The 14,751-nt window shown below is 32.7% G+C and overlaps 1 protein-coding gene across 1 annotated transcript in view; it reads left to right on the top strand.

The window, feature by feature from the left end:
• The window catches only part of LOC139521309 (uncharacterized), a 39,069-nt gene extending 27,431 nt beyond the window's left edge, over positions 1-11,638 (top strand). The window contains exons 11-15 of the mRNA XM_071314787.1: positions 532-684; positions 4,343-4,520; positions 6,525-6,629; positions 10,173-10,691; positions 11,462-11,638. Coding sequence (XP_071170888.1) covers positions 532-684; positions 4,343-4,520; positions 6,525-6,629; positions 10,173-10,691; positions 11,462-11,533 — 1,027 coding nt within the window. The 3' untranslated portion in view covers positions 11,534-11,638. The remainder of the gene's footprint in view (positions 1-531; positions 685-4,342; positions 4,521-6,524; positions 6,630-10,172; positions 10,692-11,461) is intronic.
• The last annotated feature ends 3,113 nt before the right edge of the window (positions 11,639-14,751 follow it).

The raw sequence follows: 14,751 nt of genomic DNA, 5'->3' as shown, positions 1-14,751 counted from the left end.
CTAGATTTTGAATTCAAGTACCTTGTGTGGCCATATTGGCATTGTACCTTTGTTTTCTGTATGAGTTGAGCCCTAGATTCCCTGGAAACTGATGTTACATTAAGTTGCTAGACATTGAATTGAACAACGTGATGTGCCCATATTAATACTGTATATTTAAATACTATATGACTCAAACCCTAGATGTCCCTGTAAACTGGTGCAACATGGAGATGCTAGATATTAAATTAGAGTACGAGATGTGCTCATATTGTCACAATATTTTTAATTTCAGTATGAGTTTAACCGTAGATATCCATATCAACTGACGAAACATTGAGGGGACTTTGAATTTAAGTACATTATGTTCATTATGTCATTGTATATTTATTGTGGTATGAATTAAACGAAATCACAAAAATACTGAACTCAGAGGAAAATCAAATCGCAAAGTCCCTAATCATGGCAAAATCAAATGACAAAACACATCAAAAACGAAAGGACAACAACTGTAAACCAAAATAAAATTAAACTCCTTGTCTTTAATTTCAGTATGAGGTGTGGCCATGATATCACTCCCGGATGTTCGACAGAGGAACAGTTCGTAATGTCGCCGAACTTTAACATTGCTACATACAAATATAGGACCAATCCATACAAATTTTCTCCATGCTGCATTGAAAGCATTCGTGCCCACCTTAAGAAGTAAGTATATTAATATATATATAAAAGTTGGAGTTAGATTTTAGAAGATTAGACCTTTAAATGGCACATACATAGCATGTGGGTGTACGACAACCGTAAAGTGTATAGTTTATAATGTCTGTGTCATTTGGTCTCTTGTGGAGAGTTATCTCATTGGCAATCATACCACAACTTCTTTTTTATAGTTAGAAATATATAGAAAAAGTCCAAATAGATATGTTATATCAAGCAATAAAAAACAATTTACTCTGATACTTCCCTGTTTCACAACTTTACTAATTTTGAGCATGGGCATAATGCAATATTCAAAAGTAAAAAAAACCATATAACTCGCTCTTTCTTGAAGAATCTCACTACAATTGATATATTTGTTTTAATAAATATAAAAATGTTAACATTCAATCCTTCGTAGAACGAAATATTGTCTTTGCTTATTGTTCAAGGCCGTACGGTGACCTATAGTTGTTAATTTCTTTGTCATTTGGTCTCTTGTGGAAAGTTGTCTCATTGGCAATTATGATATATCTTCCTTTTTATATTTCTTTTTTTTTTATATTTCAGTACAAATCTACTAAGAAATATTAAAATAAAGCATAGTTCATTAGAGGCTATCACAAAAAGCAAAAGTACTAATAAGATTTTACATTAAAGTCAGTTTTCTGCTTCGCATGCGACAACTGTCGTAATCATTTTGTAAATTAATAAGTTAGAATAGACATAAATGAATTGGAATGAATGGGCTTACGGAATAATTACATTAGCATATTCAAAAACACTCAATACATTACTATCCACCAACAGCAGTATGAACCATGGCAGTATCATTAATTTAAGCGGTTGTGAAACTCACAACATCTCAATGATGAGTAGTTAAGCATCAAACATTTTCAATTTTCTGTTCAATTGATAATCGTTATCTTAGTATACTTTGCAAAGAAAGAAACGTATAATTGATTTTTAAGAATTTTAAATTACTTATTTGAGTGGAAATTATTCATCCAAAACGAAATTGATTAAGGAAGAGGACAGTCAATGTCCTTGAAGTTAATAAATAAAAGTCGATTCATCACCATTAGAGTTACCCCCGGTGTCGTTTCATTATGACCACCTCTCCGAGCTAACAATGCTAGACATCTACGGCATCGGTGATATCAATGCTATAATGTTATTAGCCGATCATTTTGAAACATTTGTCGCAGCAGATTAAGGATCTGAGGCGACGGTGGACGCAGGCGCACACGTATATCTCCGGCCTGTAGACGCCAATGAAGATATTGAAAAAAAAAGAATCTCAATATTTCCACATTGTGATAAATTAAATTTTTAAACGTGGGCCTCATATGTGCAAAAGTGTACCAGTCGAGTTGACCGTTAACTTGAAAAACGTAGGCTAACTTTCACGGCAAAAGGTTATATGCACTTTTAGTGAGCCAAACCAAACTAACGGACATTTAAACTTTAAAACTTACCTATAAAAATTCGAAGATGCAATTGACCGTATCCTTTTTATCTTAAAATACATATTTTGCATTCTTTTTTAATAGTATATAACCATAAATAAATTATAGAAACAAATTAATCCACCTTTAATGTTAGAGGTTTAACTATAAAAAAAAACACAAGATTAACGCACCATTTTCTTCGAAAAATGCATGTACTAAGTCGGGGATATGACACTGTGGAATCATTTTTATTCGTCCAATTTTCGTGGAATTCGTGAACCACGAAATTGGATTTTCAGCGAATAACACGTTTTTTTAAAGACTTACACGCAGACTTGGGGAAAACGTCCTTAGGTATATTATTATGTATCTATGATAATATTGTATACTTTCCTCATCTCGATTGTCAAATGCAATATGGGGTTTGTCTATACGAAATTGTAAGTCCTGAAGTAATCGGGGCATACCTTTTGACTTTCTAAGCATATACATGTAGAAATTATGAGTCTCAATTATTGAATCCAAATCTACAACTCGCTATCAAAAAAATATATATATATATATATTTATATGTAGAAAGGTCTAAATACAGCACAAACAACATTTTCCAAAAGACCAAAAGAGTGAAAAAGTATATCTTAACAAAACGCATTTGACTAACAGGTTGAACAACTATTGTTCTTAAATCCTGCCGACTGCCATTGACGATTGCCAAATAAATTGATCACAAGCAATCCAACATTAAAACAAAAGTACGAATTTTAAAAGCATTGAAGTTGAAGACCCAGAGTTCCGAAAGGTTTTGTCAATTACAGTAAATCCATTCCTGGGTAGAAAAATACTTAACATTTCAAAATATCAAAGCTTTAAATCTTTATAAACTGTTCATTTATATTTATAACCATATCAATGATAATTTATGTCAACACAGTGATACTGACTTCTGTGCTGGTGATTGTGTAAAAATATACGGATAGTCTATGCAAATAATATTTCGAAGAGATAGTACCGTTGTCAAAGGAAATAAAAACAGAAGTTAATAAAGCTAGCAGTCTGGTTTGCATCAAGGAGACAAGTAACCTCGTAATTGTTGCAAATGCGTTCTAAATTTAGGAAATATTGAAAAACTTTGGCGCAATTGTCTTTTTTCAAAGAAAGTTTAACTTTGTTGTAATTTAGTTGTGAGGACATTTTATGGATTATTAATCCTCACAAGGTTAACAGTGTACCTAATGTGTGTTCATTTATTTTCGTAAATACCAATTTTCGTGGATTGAGTAAAGTTACATTTTCGAATTAATTTCGTGGTTATGCCAAAGTCGGCATTCGGGTCTCTACAAACATTTTAATTCGTTAAAAATTTAAATTCGTGGTAAACCTGTTTCAAAGAAATCAACAAAAACTGGTATACAATGAATAATAATGAATCCGCTGTAAAGTTAGCCTTATGATGAAGTTGGTTTTCCGGTATGTTTTTACTTAGGGGTTACTTACTTGTCAGAAATTTCAAGGGTTGGAAGGAACTCAATAGACGATAGACTGTAGTGAATATTAAAACTGCTTAACATAAAAAAAAAGACTTTATTTTTGTATAGACCATCGAAGGAAAGAAGTCTTATACGACGGGTGCCACCTGTGGAGCAGGATCTGCTTCCCCTTCCATAGCACCTGAAATCACCCCTAGTTGTTGGTTGAGTCCGTGTTGTTTACGCATCATTGTCAATATAATGGAAATTGTCGTGTAAGTGAGAGGTTTAGCGCTATAAAAACCAGGTTCAATACACCATTTCCTGCAATTGAAAATGATTGTACCAAGTTAGGAATATGACAGTTGTTGTAGTATTTTCTTCAACCTTTAAAGTCAGCCCTTTAAACAATATATTTGAATACATTAGTTTGGTGTTGTTTTAACTTTCGACCAAAATGATTGTGATCAATTTATTTGGTAATCGTCAATGGCAATCAGCAGGGTTTAAGAACATCAGTTGTTCAACCTGTTAGTCAAATGTGTTTTGTAAATATATATTTTTTTCACTCTTTTGGTCTTTTGGAAAATGTTGTTCGTGCTGTATTTAGACCTCTCCACAACGAAATGTGTTTTACATGCACACGTATAAAAATTGCGGTTTTTTTTCAACGCAATCATAGGTTTGAACATAGTTTTCAATTTAGACTTGTATATATTTATGTGTATATTTCTCATCCCTTTCATTTAGCCTGAGTGCTATGATATCGAACGAGACCACGTTTGAACATAGATATGAATGTTTAAACCATCATTCAGCGAAAGACGATTTTAGTTATCTGGACAGATCTATATTACCCGGACAACGATATACACTGAACGATCAGTGTAGATACTTATTGAACGACCCAAATTCTTTTTTATGTGGGGTGAGTATTGATTATCATTTATGGGGAAACAAAAGTATATTCTTGAATTAAATTTTATTTTAAATGCTTATGTCGTCGCTGATATGTCCTGGTAAAATTTATTAAAACCGAGTCAACGTGTTCGACGGCACAAATTTGTGATATACAACTTTATTAAGAGTTCAGAGTGATAAAGACAGTGGGACGACCGATAAAGTATATTATCTGACCTATAAATTTCCAGGATTATGATTGGTTAAAACCAACACTTGTTCTCACCCCACAAGAAGTTTCCGGTCACCTTATTGCGTGAACCCCTGAGGGTTCACGCATATTTATTAGTTAGAAATATAGTCTATGGAGGAATATTCTGAAGTTAATTATTGTTCATTCAAAACACTTATTCATCTTATCTGTATTTGCTTCCTTTAAATAAGAGCACCTTCATACGGGGTATCTCAGATATGTAAAACATGGCAATAAAGAATTTTCACAGATCGCTAATTCACTTATTTGATATATGATGATAAACTATCTTTATATCCTTTTCAAACATGTTTGTTTGTTGTAAAGCTATATTTTATGCATTTCAAGTGTATACTTATCTAAAGTCGACAGTTGTACCGTACCCTATGATAAACAAGTGAAAGTAAAATGGTCAAGATTTAATTATTACGACCTATGGTATCAAACACCTGTGTCTAGATTTTCTCAGAGAAATAATCAAAAATTGTGCTGTAGTTTCTGCATAATGAGTTAGAGTGAACTTTGGGATTTGATTTGTAACAATAAAATCATTATTCACACGGCATTTCGACAAATCAAATAAAAAAGAAATCTGTGTCAAACGAAAATAAAACAAGTGAAATAAAGACTGCTCGTTAATGTACATTTTTACAACTTAAACTGTTTCTTCTTTACAGTATTCTCTATCGATTAAGTTGTCATTCAAGTTAATTAAATGTTTATTTAAGGTAGCACTACAGTCAAATTTTTCTGACTCCAATCAACAGTCTTTAAAGATTAATTTCTCCAAAACTACTCAATGGATTTTTTAAAATCTTTAACTCATTTTAAAGCTGAAATATAACTCTTTCTTAATCTGTTTCAAAATTTAAGGAAACTTTGTCAATTCTTATCAGTTTAAAATTAATGAAAAATGTACGACCATTAAATGTGAGGTTGCCGTAATTTGGAAAAAACGGGGAAATGTAAGTAATTTTTGGTATGACACTTTGTCAATTTTTCCTTTGAGGGTAGCAATATTTTGTATCTTATCTCATCAACCAGTTTAATATGATTGCATCCGTTGCAGCGAATTAATTTGTCATTACCTATGTACAGTTTGAGCTTTTTGAAAAAGTTGTGCTTTCCCATTGCCTGTGTGTAAGTCTTGAAGGATTTCGGAATAGTATTTTTTTAGCGTGTTGTATCCATATTATAGATGCGTTTTATGATTCAATTGTGCCTATTGCTCGTTGACTTCAATTAAGAAATAACTCCTTCGTGTCACGCTCTATGCTCATTTTAACATGGGTAGGCATTTACTGTCGATATTTTACATTGAGCGTTATAAAGTAAAATATTTGAGGTTAATTAGCTCAGTGGAAGTTTTGTTTATAGGTCAGACGTAGTAAAGTCACTTTGTATACTTTATGTCTATTCCAAATTTTGTATTAACATTATAAAAACAGTGTGACAAATAAATTAACATTATTTGATAGACATACATTGGTATGTAAATAAACTCATCATAGATACCCAGATTGAAATTTTATATTTGCTCCAGACGCGCATTTCGTCTACAAAACACTCATCAGTGACGCTCGAAACCATAAAAAGTTAAAAAGGACAAATAAAGTATGAAGTTGCATAGCATTGAGGACCAAAATAACTTAAGGTTTTCTCACATACAGCTAAGGTAATCTTTTCTCGAGGTCTAAGAACAGCCTTAGTATTTCAAAAATTCAAAGTTGAAAAAAAATTATAAATTTGGTCAAGGACATCTCAGTTATAATATTACAGAAGCCCATTCCTACGTACTGTTGGGGTCTTGTATACTGTTTTAGTCAAGATGGTTATTGTTATGGTATGTATGGATATAATGGAAGTCCATGTAATGTAACTTCTGTAAGTATGACAGATATTTATATATAGATATAGGAAGATGGGATATGAGTGCCAATAACACAACTCTCCATCCAAGTAACACTTTATAAAAAGTAAACCATTATAGGTTAAGGTACGGCCTTCAACATGAAGCCTTGGCTCACACCGAACAGCAAGCTATAAAGGGTACCAAAAAATTACTAGTGTAAAACCATTCAAACGGGGAAACTAACGGTCTAATCTATATAAAAACGAGAAAAGAGAAACACGTATGAACTACATATACAGAGGTCAACCACTGTACATATATGATCACTTTTCAATTTTCGCCATAATTGCATGAAAACCGAACAAACCAGATGATGACGAACAAAAGTTCACAATAACATTAACTGATGAGACAAAATTTGATGATGAAAAATTAGTATTGCAATTAAATGCAATATAGATACCAGGATTTAAGACGCGCTTTTCATATACAAGAGACTCTCATTGACGCTCAAATCAAACATTAAAAAAACAACATAAGAACGAATTTGAAGAGCATTGAAAACCCATTACAGTATTCCGAAAGTTTGGCAATTACAGTAAATATATTCCTGGGTAAAAAATCCTAAGTATTTCGAAACATTCAAAGCTTTAAATCTTTATAAACTGTTCATTTATATTTATTACCATATCAATGATAATTCATGTCAACACAGTCATGTTGACTTCTGTATTGGTTAGAAACCTTCAACAGCAACGGCATTCAACCAAGTGGTTGTAAATAAACTCACCATAGATACCAGGATTAAGGTTTTGTATGCCAGACGTGCGTTTCGTCTACAAAAAACTCATTCGTTACGGTCGATTAAAGTTACATTGAAACCTATTAGTAAAATGAAACTGACAACGTCATGGCTAACCAATATAAAGACTAAAAGACACACAATAGTACACACAACTCAACATAGAAAACTTAAGACTGAAAATAAAGATCCCCACCAAAAACTGGGGCAGAGGCTGCTTAACATATATCACCCGTTGTGTTGCTCATGACAGTACAAACCCGGTTGAATGTGAACAGTAACATGTTTTGTGTTGAAATAGTTTTTAGTACTTAAGTAACTCCAAGTTAATCATGAAATCAGGTAAATGATACGGAGAGTCAATGCAAATATTTTTTCGAAGCGAAAGCACCGTTGTTAAAGGAAAGAAAAACAACAATTAATAAAGCAAGCAGTCTGGTATGCATCAAGGAGACAAGTAACCTCGTAATTGGCGCTTCGCATCACGGTGAGGAGCTATTAGTTTCAATCGAAATACACACCATCTTGAATAAATTACTTTTCATGTATAGATTCTGATTGGCTGCGGCTGAGATACAGCAACAGCTATTGGCTTAAATGAGATAAGGAATTACAGACTTTTCTCGGCCAGGATAAGACTTAAATGTCGGAAAATTTACTATGTATAATTCAGTTCCGATCAACTGTCATTAATTCATGCTCGTTTTATTATGCATACATTTACAAATTAATTCACTATTGAAATATCAATTATTAATACGTGTTTATTTGCTTTGTAGCGCTAGGTTCACACTGCCGATCAGATCAACTCCATAAATCCCGATCAAGACAAATTACGTGATCGGGAGACTGGTCTGACTCAATCGACAAGGATGTTCGGGATAGTCTACCCTACTCGATATCGATCTGACCATCTACCCGAGAGTTTTTGACATGTCAAAAACAATCGAGTAAGGACCGAGAAGCAAGTCACTCGAGAAGAGATCGAGAGTTCGTCGAGTAGCGGTCGAATTGATCGGGAAAGGATCGTGTAGAGATTGAGATTGGTCGGAATACAACAAAATTTATGATCAGTACTCGATCATTTCGACCTTTGCTCGACTAATGTCTGATCATTTCAGAGTGGTCGAATGTTGTCGCAAAGGAATCGGGTATTGGTCGAGTTGGTCTTGTGTAAAATAAATATAGAAGTCGCAGTGATCTTGAAGCGATCGGACATTGGTCGAGTTAATCTGGAAATGATCAGACCAACTCGACCAATACCCGATCCCTTTGCGACAACATTCGACCACTCTAAAATGATCAGACATTAGTCGAGCAAAGGTCGAAATGATCGAGTACTGATCGGAAATTTTGTTGTATTCCGACCAATCTCGATCTCTACCAATCCTTTCCCGATCAGTTCGACCGCTACTCGACGAATTCTCGATCTCTTCTCGAGTGACTTGCTTCTCGGTCTTTACTCGATTGTTTTTGACATGTCAAAAACTCTCGGAGAAATGGTTAGATCGATGACGAGTAGGGTAGACTATCCCGAACATCCTTGTCGATTGAGTCAGACCAGTCTTCCGATCACATAATTTGTCTTGCTCGGGCTTGATCGAGTTGATCTGATCGGCAGTGTGAACCTAGCTTTACTCTGCAATTAGCACGACTTGATTTGCAAACAATGTTCATATACAATGTTTACAAAAATGCATTATCTGTAGTTTTGAACTTCTGACAATCTAGGCACCCCCCTTTTGAGTCGTGTCTAGTTATAATTGTTTGAACTTTTTACAAGAATTTTTAAATTTTTTAAAGCATGGGTATATAACGCACACAGACACTCTTAAAGAACATAATTTTTTTTGTTAATCAATATCTAAAAATACCACATTTCCAAAACTAATTAACAACCACATGCATACATATTACCTTTAATTAGGGAAGAGCGAAGCAGTCCATAGCTTTTTAGAAAGCTAAAACTTGTTGCAATTGCGTTCAGTATTGAGGGAATGTTGCAAAACTTTGGTGCAATTGTCGGTTTTGAAATAAAGTTTAACTCTGTTGTAACTTAATTGTCATGACATTTTATGGATTATTAATCCTCACAAGGTTAACAGTGTACCTATTGTTTGTTCATTTATTTTCGTCGATACCAATTTTCGTGGATTGATTAAAGTTATATTTACGAAGTTACCTATTTTCGAGGTTATTCCAAAGTCGGCATACAGGTCTTTACAAACTTTACTTTTGTATAGATCATCGAGGGAAAGTAGTCTTCAACCTTTAAACTCAGCCTCTTCACATGATTTTGGCCTACATTGTTTTAGTGTTGTTTTAACTTTCGACAATTCACTGTGACAACGAGAACTCATAGTTACTGGCAGTATACAAGATAATTGAATACATTGTTTAAGTATTGTTTTAACTTTCGAAAATTCGCCGTGACAACGAGAACTCACACTTACTGTCAGCTAGTTTAGAGCCCATTTCAACTAAACAGTTGCTATATTCAAAAAGGGAATTTTGATTGACGGTGGTTACATTTACACTGGTTTTATCGGAATTAGACAACACTTTAAAACAAAAAATATCTGTATTCGCAATACAAAAAAACAACGATACACAATCCCAAACAAAAATCTGTTTAATACCGTGGTTGAAATCAGGTTGTTCGCTGGAAGTGGCAACCGTTATGAAAGGTAAATGCATAATGTTATATGTCTAATAACTGGTTTATATGATAATGTCCATTTAGATATGTTCTATAAAACTCTCTTAAATTCAGATATGCTACTATGGTAATTGCGTGCTCAATGAGTTAATCCCAACAATAACATCAACAGAAGCAGCAAATACAACGGAGTTTACAACAGTAGAATCAACAACAACAGAGGAGCAAACTACAACAGGCGTAACGGAATTAATAACAACTACAGAGGAAGTAACAGCAGTTGAAACTGAATTATCAACAACTACAGAGGAAGTTACAACAGTTGAAACTGAATTAACAACACTTACAGAGGAAGTAACAACAGTTGAAACTGAATTAACAACAACAACAGAGACATCACCTCCACCGGAATTTACAACAGAAACAGAATCAACAGAGGAAGTAACAACAAGTGCAACTGAATTAACAACAACCACAGAAGATGCTAACTTACCTCAGTGGTCGCATTGGACTTTATGTGGAAAGAATTGTGTACGATTGAGATTCCGGTACTGTGGATATATGGAAAATACATGCAAAAGACGAGTTAAACAATATGAAGATTGTACTAATGATTATTGTCAAAAAGATACGGTATTTACCTAATCAGATATAATTTTAAGTATCAGCTAACATCAAAAACTTCGTTTTTATTTCGAAGATTTATTTCATTTTGTAAAACTCAGTTTCGAATTTAATTACAAGTGTATGTAAACTCTCTTGATTGTCTGCACTTCTATTTCTTATGTTTAAATCTATTCTAGGCAAACTCAATTTCGAATTTAATTACAAGACAAAAGTATGTTTAGTTTAGAGACACTTAGTTTATACTTTTTTAGTAATACTTTTGAATTGAGTACTTTGAAAGTCGTGTTATAAAATAAGAATGATAAACGAAAATAATATTTTTATCTTCATAATTTGTTAATTAAATGTAACTTTTATTTGATAATTTACTTGTTCAAAAACAAATAAGGTTAATATAATATGGTAATATAAACGTGAACTTCTTTTAAAATATGAGCCTTTGATAAGCCAATGCAATGCCTGGTATGAATTTATAGCATTTTTATTATGAGATGACCTCGAGTGTCACTGAAAAGACATGTAGTGTCGAAATTCGCAATGGGTGCAGAAAATTGGTACCGTTTATATTATTAGAAGAAACCAATTTAATATATTTAATATATATAAAACGAGCATCTTCAATCTAATTAATTTCCTTATGTTATCTATTGTACCCTGCAATCTTCTTCGTATGAAACAATCACATGTTTAAAATTTCAAAGATATGATTTATTCAAGTGTATGTAAACTCTCTTGATTGTCTGCACTTCTATTTCTTATGTTTAAATCTATTCTAGGCAAAAAGCAAAGACGAAGACGAAGGCAAAGGCAAACGCAAAGACAAGGGCAAAGGCAAAGGCAAAAGATAAAGTTAACAAAGGAGAATTTCTGTCATATACTTCTCCAAGATTAAGAAAACTATTAAATAGTACTTTATTAAAAATTAATGTGTTGGGTTTTAGTTCATGGTTACAAAAAGTATCGTTAAATATAGACGACCGGGAAAGGTTACTTGACATTCAAAGCATTTGTGAAGCGATCAAGATAGAAAAGTAGCTCTTCAAATTATAAGGGTGACAAAATCTAAGAATTTGTAACCATACTGAGCAAATGTGTGGTTATTGTAAGCAACAATCATACATTTTGAAATAAAATATGATTTACCTGTTATTTAAAATATACACGCAAAGGTCTATTGTCTAATTTTTAATACTTATAGGGAAAATATGTTACTATGACATATACTTATAGGGAAAATATGTTACTATGACATTTGTTATCCATTCGTTCGATGCGTTTGAGCTTTTGATTTTGATTCTATTATACCTTTTACTCACAAATGTATATTTCTGCTGCATATCAATCGACTTGGTTGATATTTTTTCCCGATTTTCTAGCTCATGTAACACGATGAATTGGTGTTTTCAAAACTCAAACAGCCAGTAAAAATAACTTAGATTGGTATATATAGGACTTGATTATAAATAAAATCCAATGTCCCTCTTAAGGGAGACAATTTAAATAGGAATCTCTGATTGCAGGGTCAATTACGGGAATTGGCAAAAAGCCTATAGAGTGCTTGTATCCCATTTATTAAAGTAAACTTGAGATTAAGAGTATCAAGGTGCTTCATATTTTTTATATTTTCCTTCGATATTGATACACAAACAAGAGTGTATCCCTTAAACATAATCTGAACAGAAACAGAGTTAGGAAAAAACCGTCTAAAACCGACAATTTGTAAGTTTTACGTTCATCATCACGAGTTGGTTGGGCGATAAGTTATATCGGTGTCTCAACCTACTAGTGACAACTGTTCGTTGTCTTAGATTATTTTGATACAATAATAGTCGTCTGATCTTAAATTTTACTAAAAGTTATCAAAAGTACCAGAATTATAATGTAATACGCCAGACGCGCGTTTCGTCTACATAAGAATCATCAGTGACGCTCAGATCAAAATAGTTATAAAGCTAAACAAAAATGAAGAGCATTGAGGACTCAATTTCCAAAAAAAGTTGTGCCAACTATGAAATCATTATATCCACACAAAGACAGTATGTCTATGCTTAAAGTTCTCGTGCTAATAATCAGACCGACATACTAGAAAACCTGTTGTGGAAAATAGGTACATTTTAAGAAAGTATGATATGCTAAGCCCTTCGAAAATTGCTGACTGGAAAGGCCGTTATATTTCGCATGTTAATTTTTTTTAAATATTTTATGTCCATATTCAACAAAGAATTTATGAAGGCATAATTTCTATAAAATGTAAGATTGTGGTTTAGAAATAACCAATAACTGTTGTGGTTACCAAAAACTATTGTTTTTGCGACTTTTTCACTCTGATTTTATATTGTGTTTTCGACTTTCCCACTGCGTATTGGCAAAGGAATATAAGTTAAATTAGGTTATCTCCCGTTTGTCTGAATCTCAAATTGGAAATGATTAAAATGGAACTATTTACATTATCTGTTTGTTAGATAATTTAGTGAATTCAATAGAAAAACAAAGAATATAGGGTATACTTCCATGACACAATATCAACACATGCACAGCAACAACATATTAGGCATATCAATTTGGTATAAGTAACTTATTGCTTTTAAAGATTAATGTATTATACAGAAAATTTGTCTAGCAATGAAGAAGAATAAAGAAATGAAAAGGAGAAATGGCACTTTCTAAATAGTGTTTAACCATGGCACTTCTACAGGAACATTCTATCAGTATGTTTAAATTCTTAAATTCAAGTCTGTATAAGAAAGAACTTGACAACGTAAGGAGATTTGCGACTAACAGGAACATAAATAGAATTGTCAAATCCACCTAATGCCAAATTGGCTTGAACATGAGGTCTTTTAAAATCTCGCTGAATGTAAGACAAATAGGTTATGTTGTCAGTATCGAAACATTGAGCTGATTGTATCTTCAAGGACTATAGTAGTCCACTGGCAGCGATATCACATTTGTGTTATGAAAGGAATTAAACACATAGTGAAGAGTTGTCTCATTGGCAATCTTACCACAAGTTCTTATTTTGATATGATACATACATGCATATTATAACTGCATTATCTTCAAATGAAAAGAAAAAGGAAAAAAATAAATTGCTCTTTCTCTAGATCATTTATTAATTTTATCCGTTATGATTATCCATTTTTATACGCCCGTCAAAATTTTGACGGGACGTATTTTGGTATACAAATGTCCGGTGTCCGTCCGTCCGTCCGTCCGTCTGTCTGTCTGTCCGTTCGCCTGTCTGTCCGGCGTAAACATGTCGCACCGTAACTTGAGAACGACTTATCCAAATTTCATGAAACTTTACATAGTTGTTTCTTATGATGGTCAAATGATCTGTATTCTTTTTGGTGAACATAAGATTAAAACTTTTTGAGTTACGGCACTTTGTAACTAAAACAGGGGTGTGTTTTTTTTCACATGTCGCACCGTATCTCAAAAACGATTCTTGATTATGGCTTAAAACTTTAAACACTTCTTAGTTATATTAATCTTAATATCTGTATACTTTTTGGTGATGATTCAAAATTTTGTTTTTGAGTTATTGAGTATTTTGTAAAAAAGGGGAAGGGGTTTTTTACATGTCGCACCATATCTCAAAAACGATTTATGATTATTGCTTAAAACTTTACACATGTCTTTGTTATATTAATCTGAAGATCTGTATACTTTTAAGTGATGATGCAAAATTTCATTTTTGAGTTATTGAGTATTTTGTAAAAAAGGGGGAGGGTTACTTTTACATGTTGTGCCGTATCTCAAAAACAATTTATGATTATTGCTTAAAACTTTACACACTTCTTTGTTATATTAATCTAAAGATCTGTATACTTTTTGGTGATGATTCAAAACTTTATTTTGGAGTTATTGAGTATTTTGTTAAACAGGGGAGGTTTTTTTTACATGTCGCGCCGTATCTCAAAAATAATTTATGATTATTGCTTAAAACTTTACTTTTTGTTATATTAATCTAAAGATCTGTATACTTTTTGGTTTTGATTCAAAATTTTATTTTAGTGATATTTAGTTTTTTGTAAAAATAAAAAACAGGGTTGGGGGTTACACA

Source organism: Mytilus edulis, chromosome 4 (genome assembly GCF_963676685.1).
Source record: "Mytilus edulis chromosome 4, xbMytEdul2.2, whole genome shotgun sequence".
In the NCBI taxonomy this organism is placed as follows: Eukaryota; Metazoa; Mollusca; class Bivalvia; order Mytilida; family Mytilidae; genus Mytilus; species Mytilus edulis.
The sequence above is the reverse complement of the archived record's forward strand: the minus strand, read 5'-3'. Positions and strand labels throughout refer to the sequence as shown.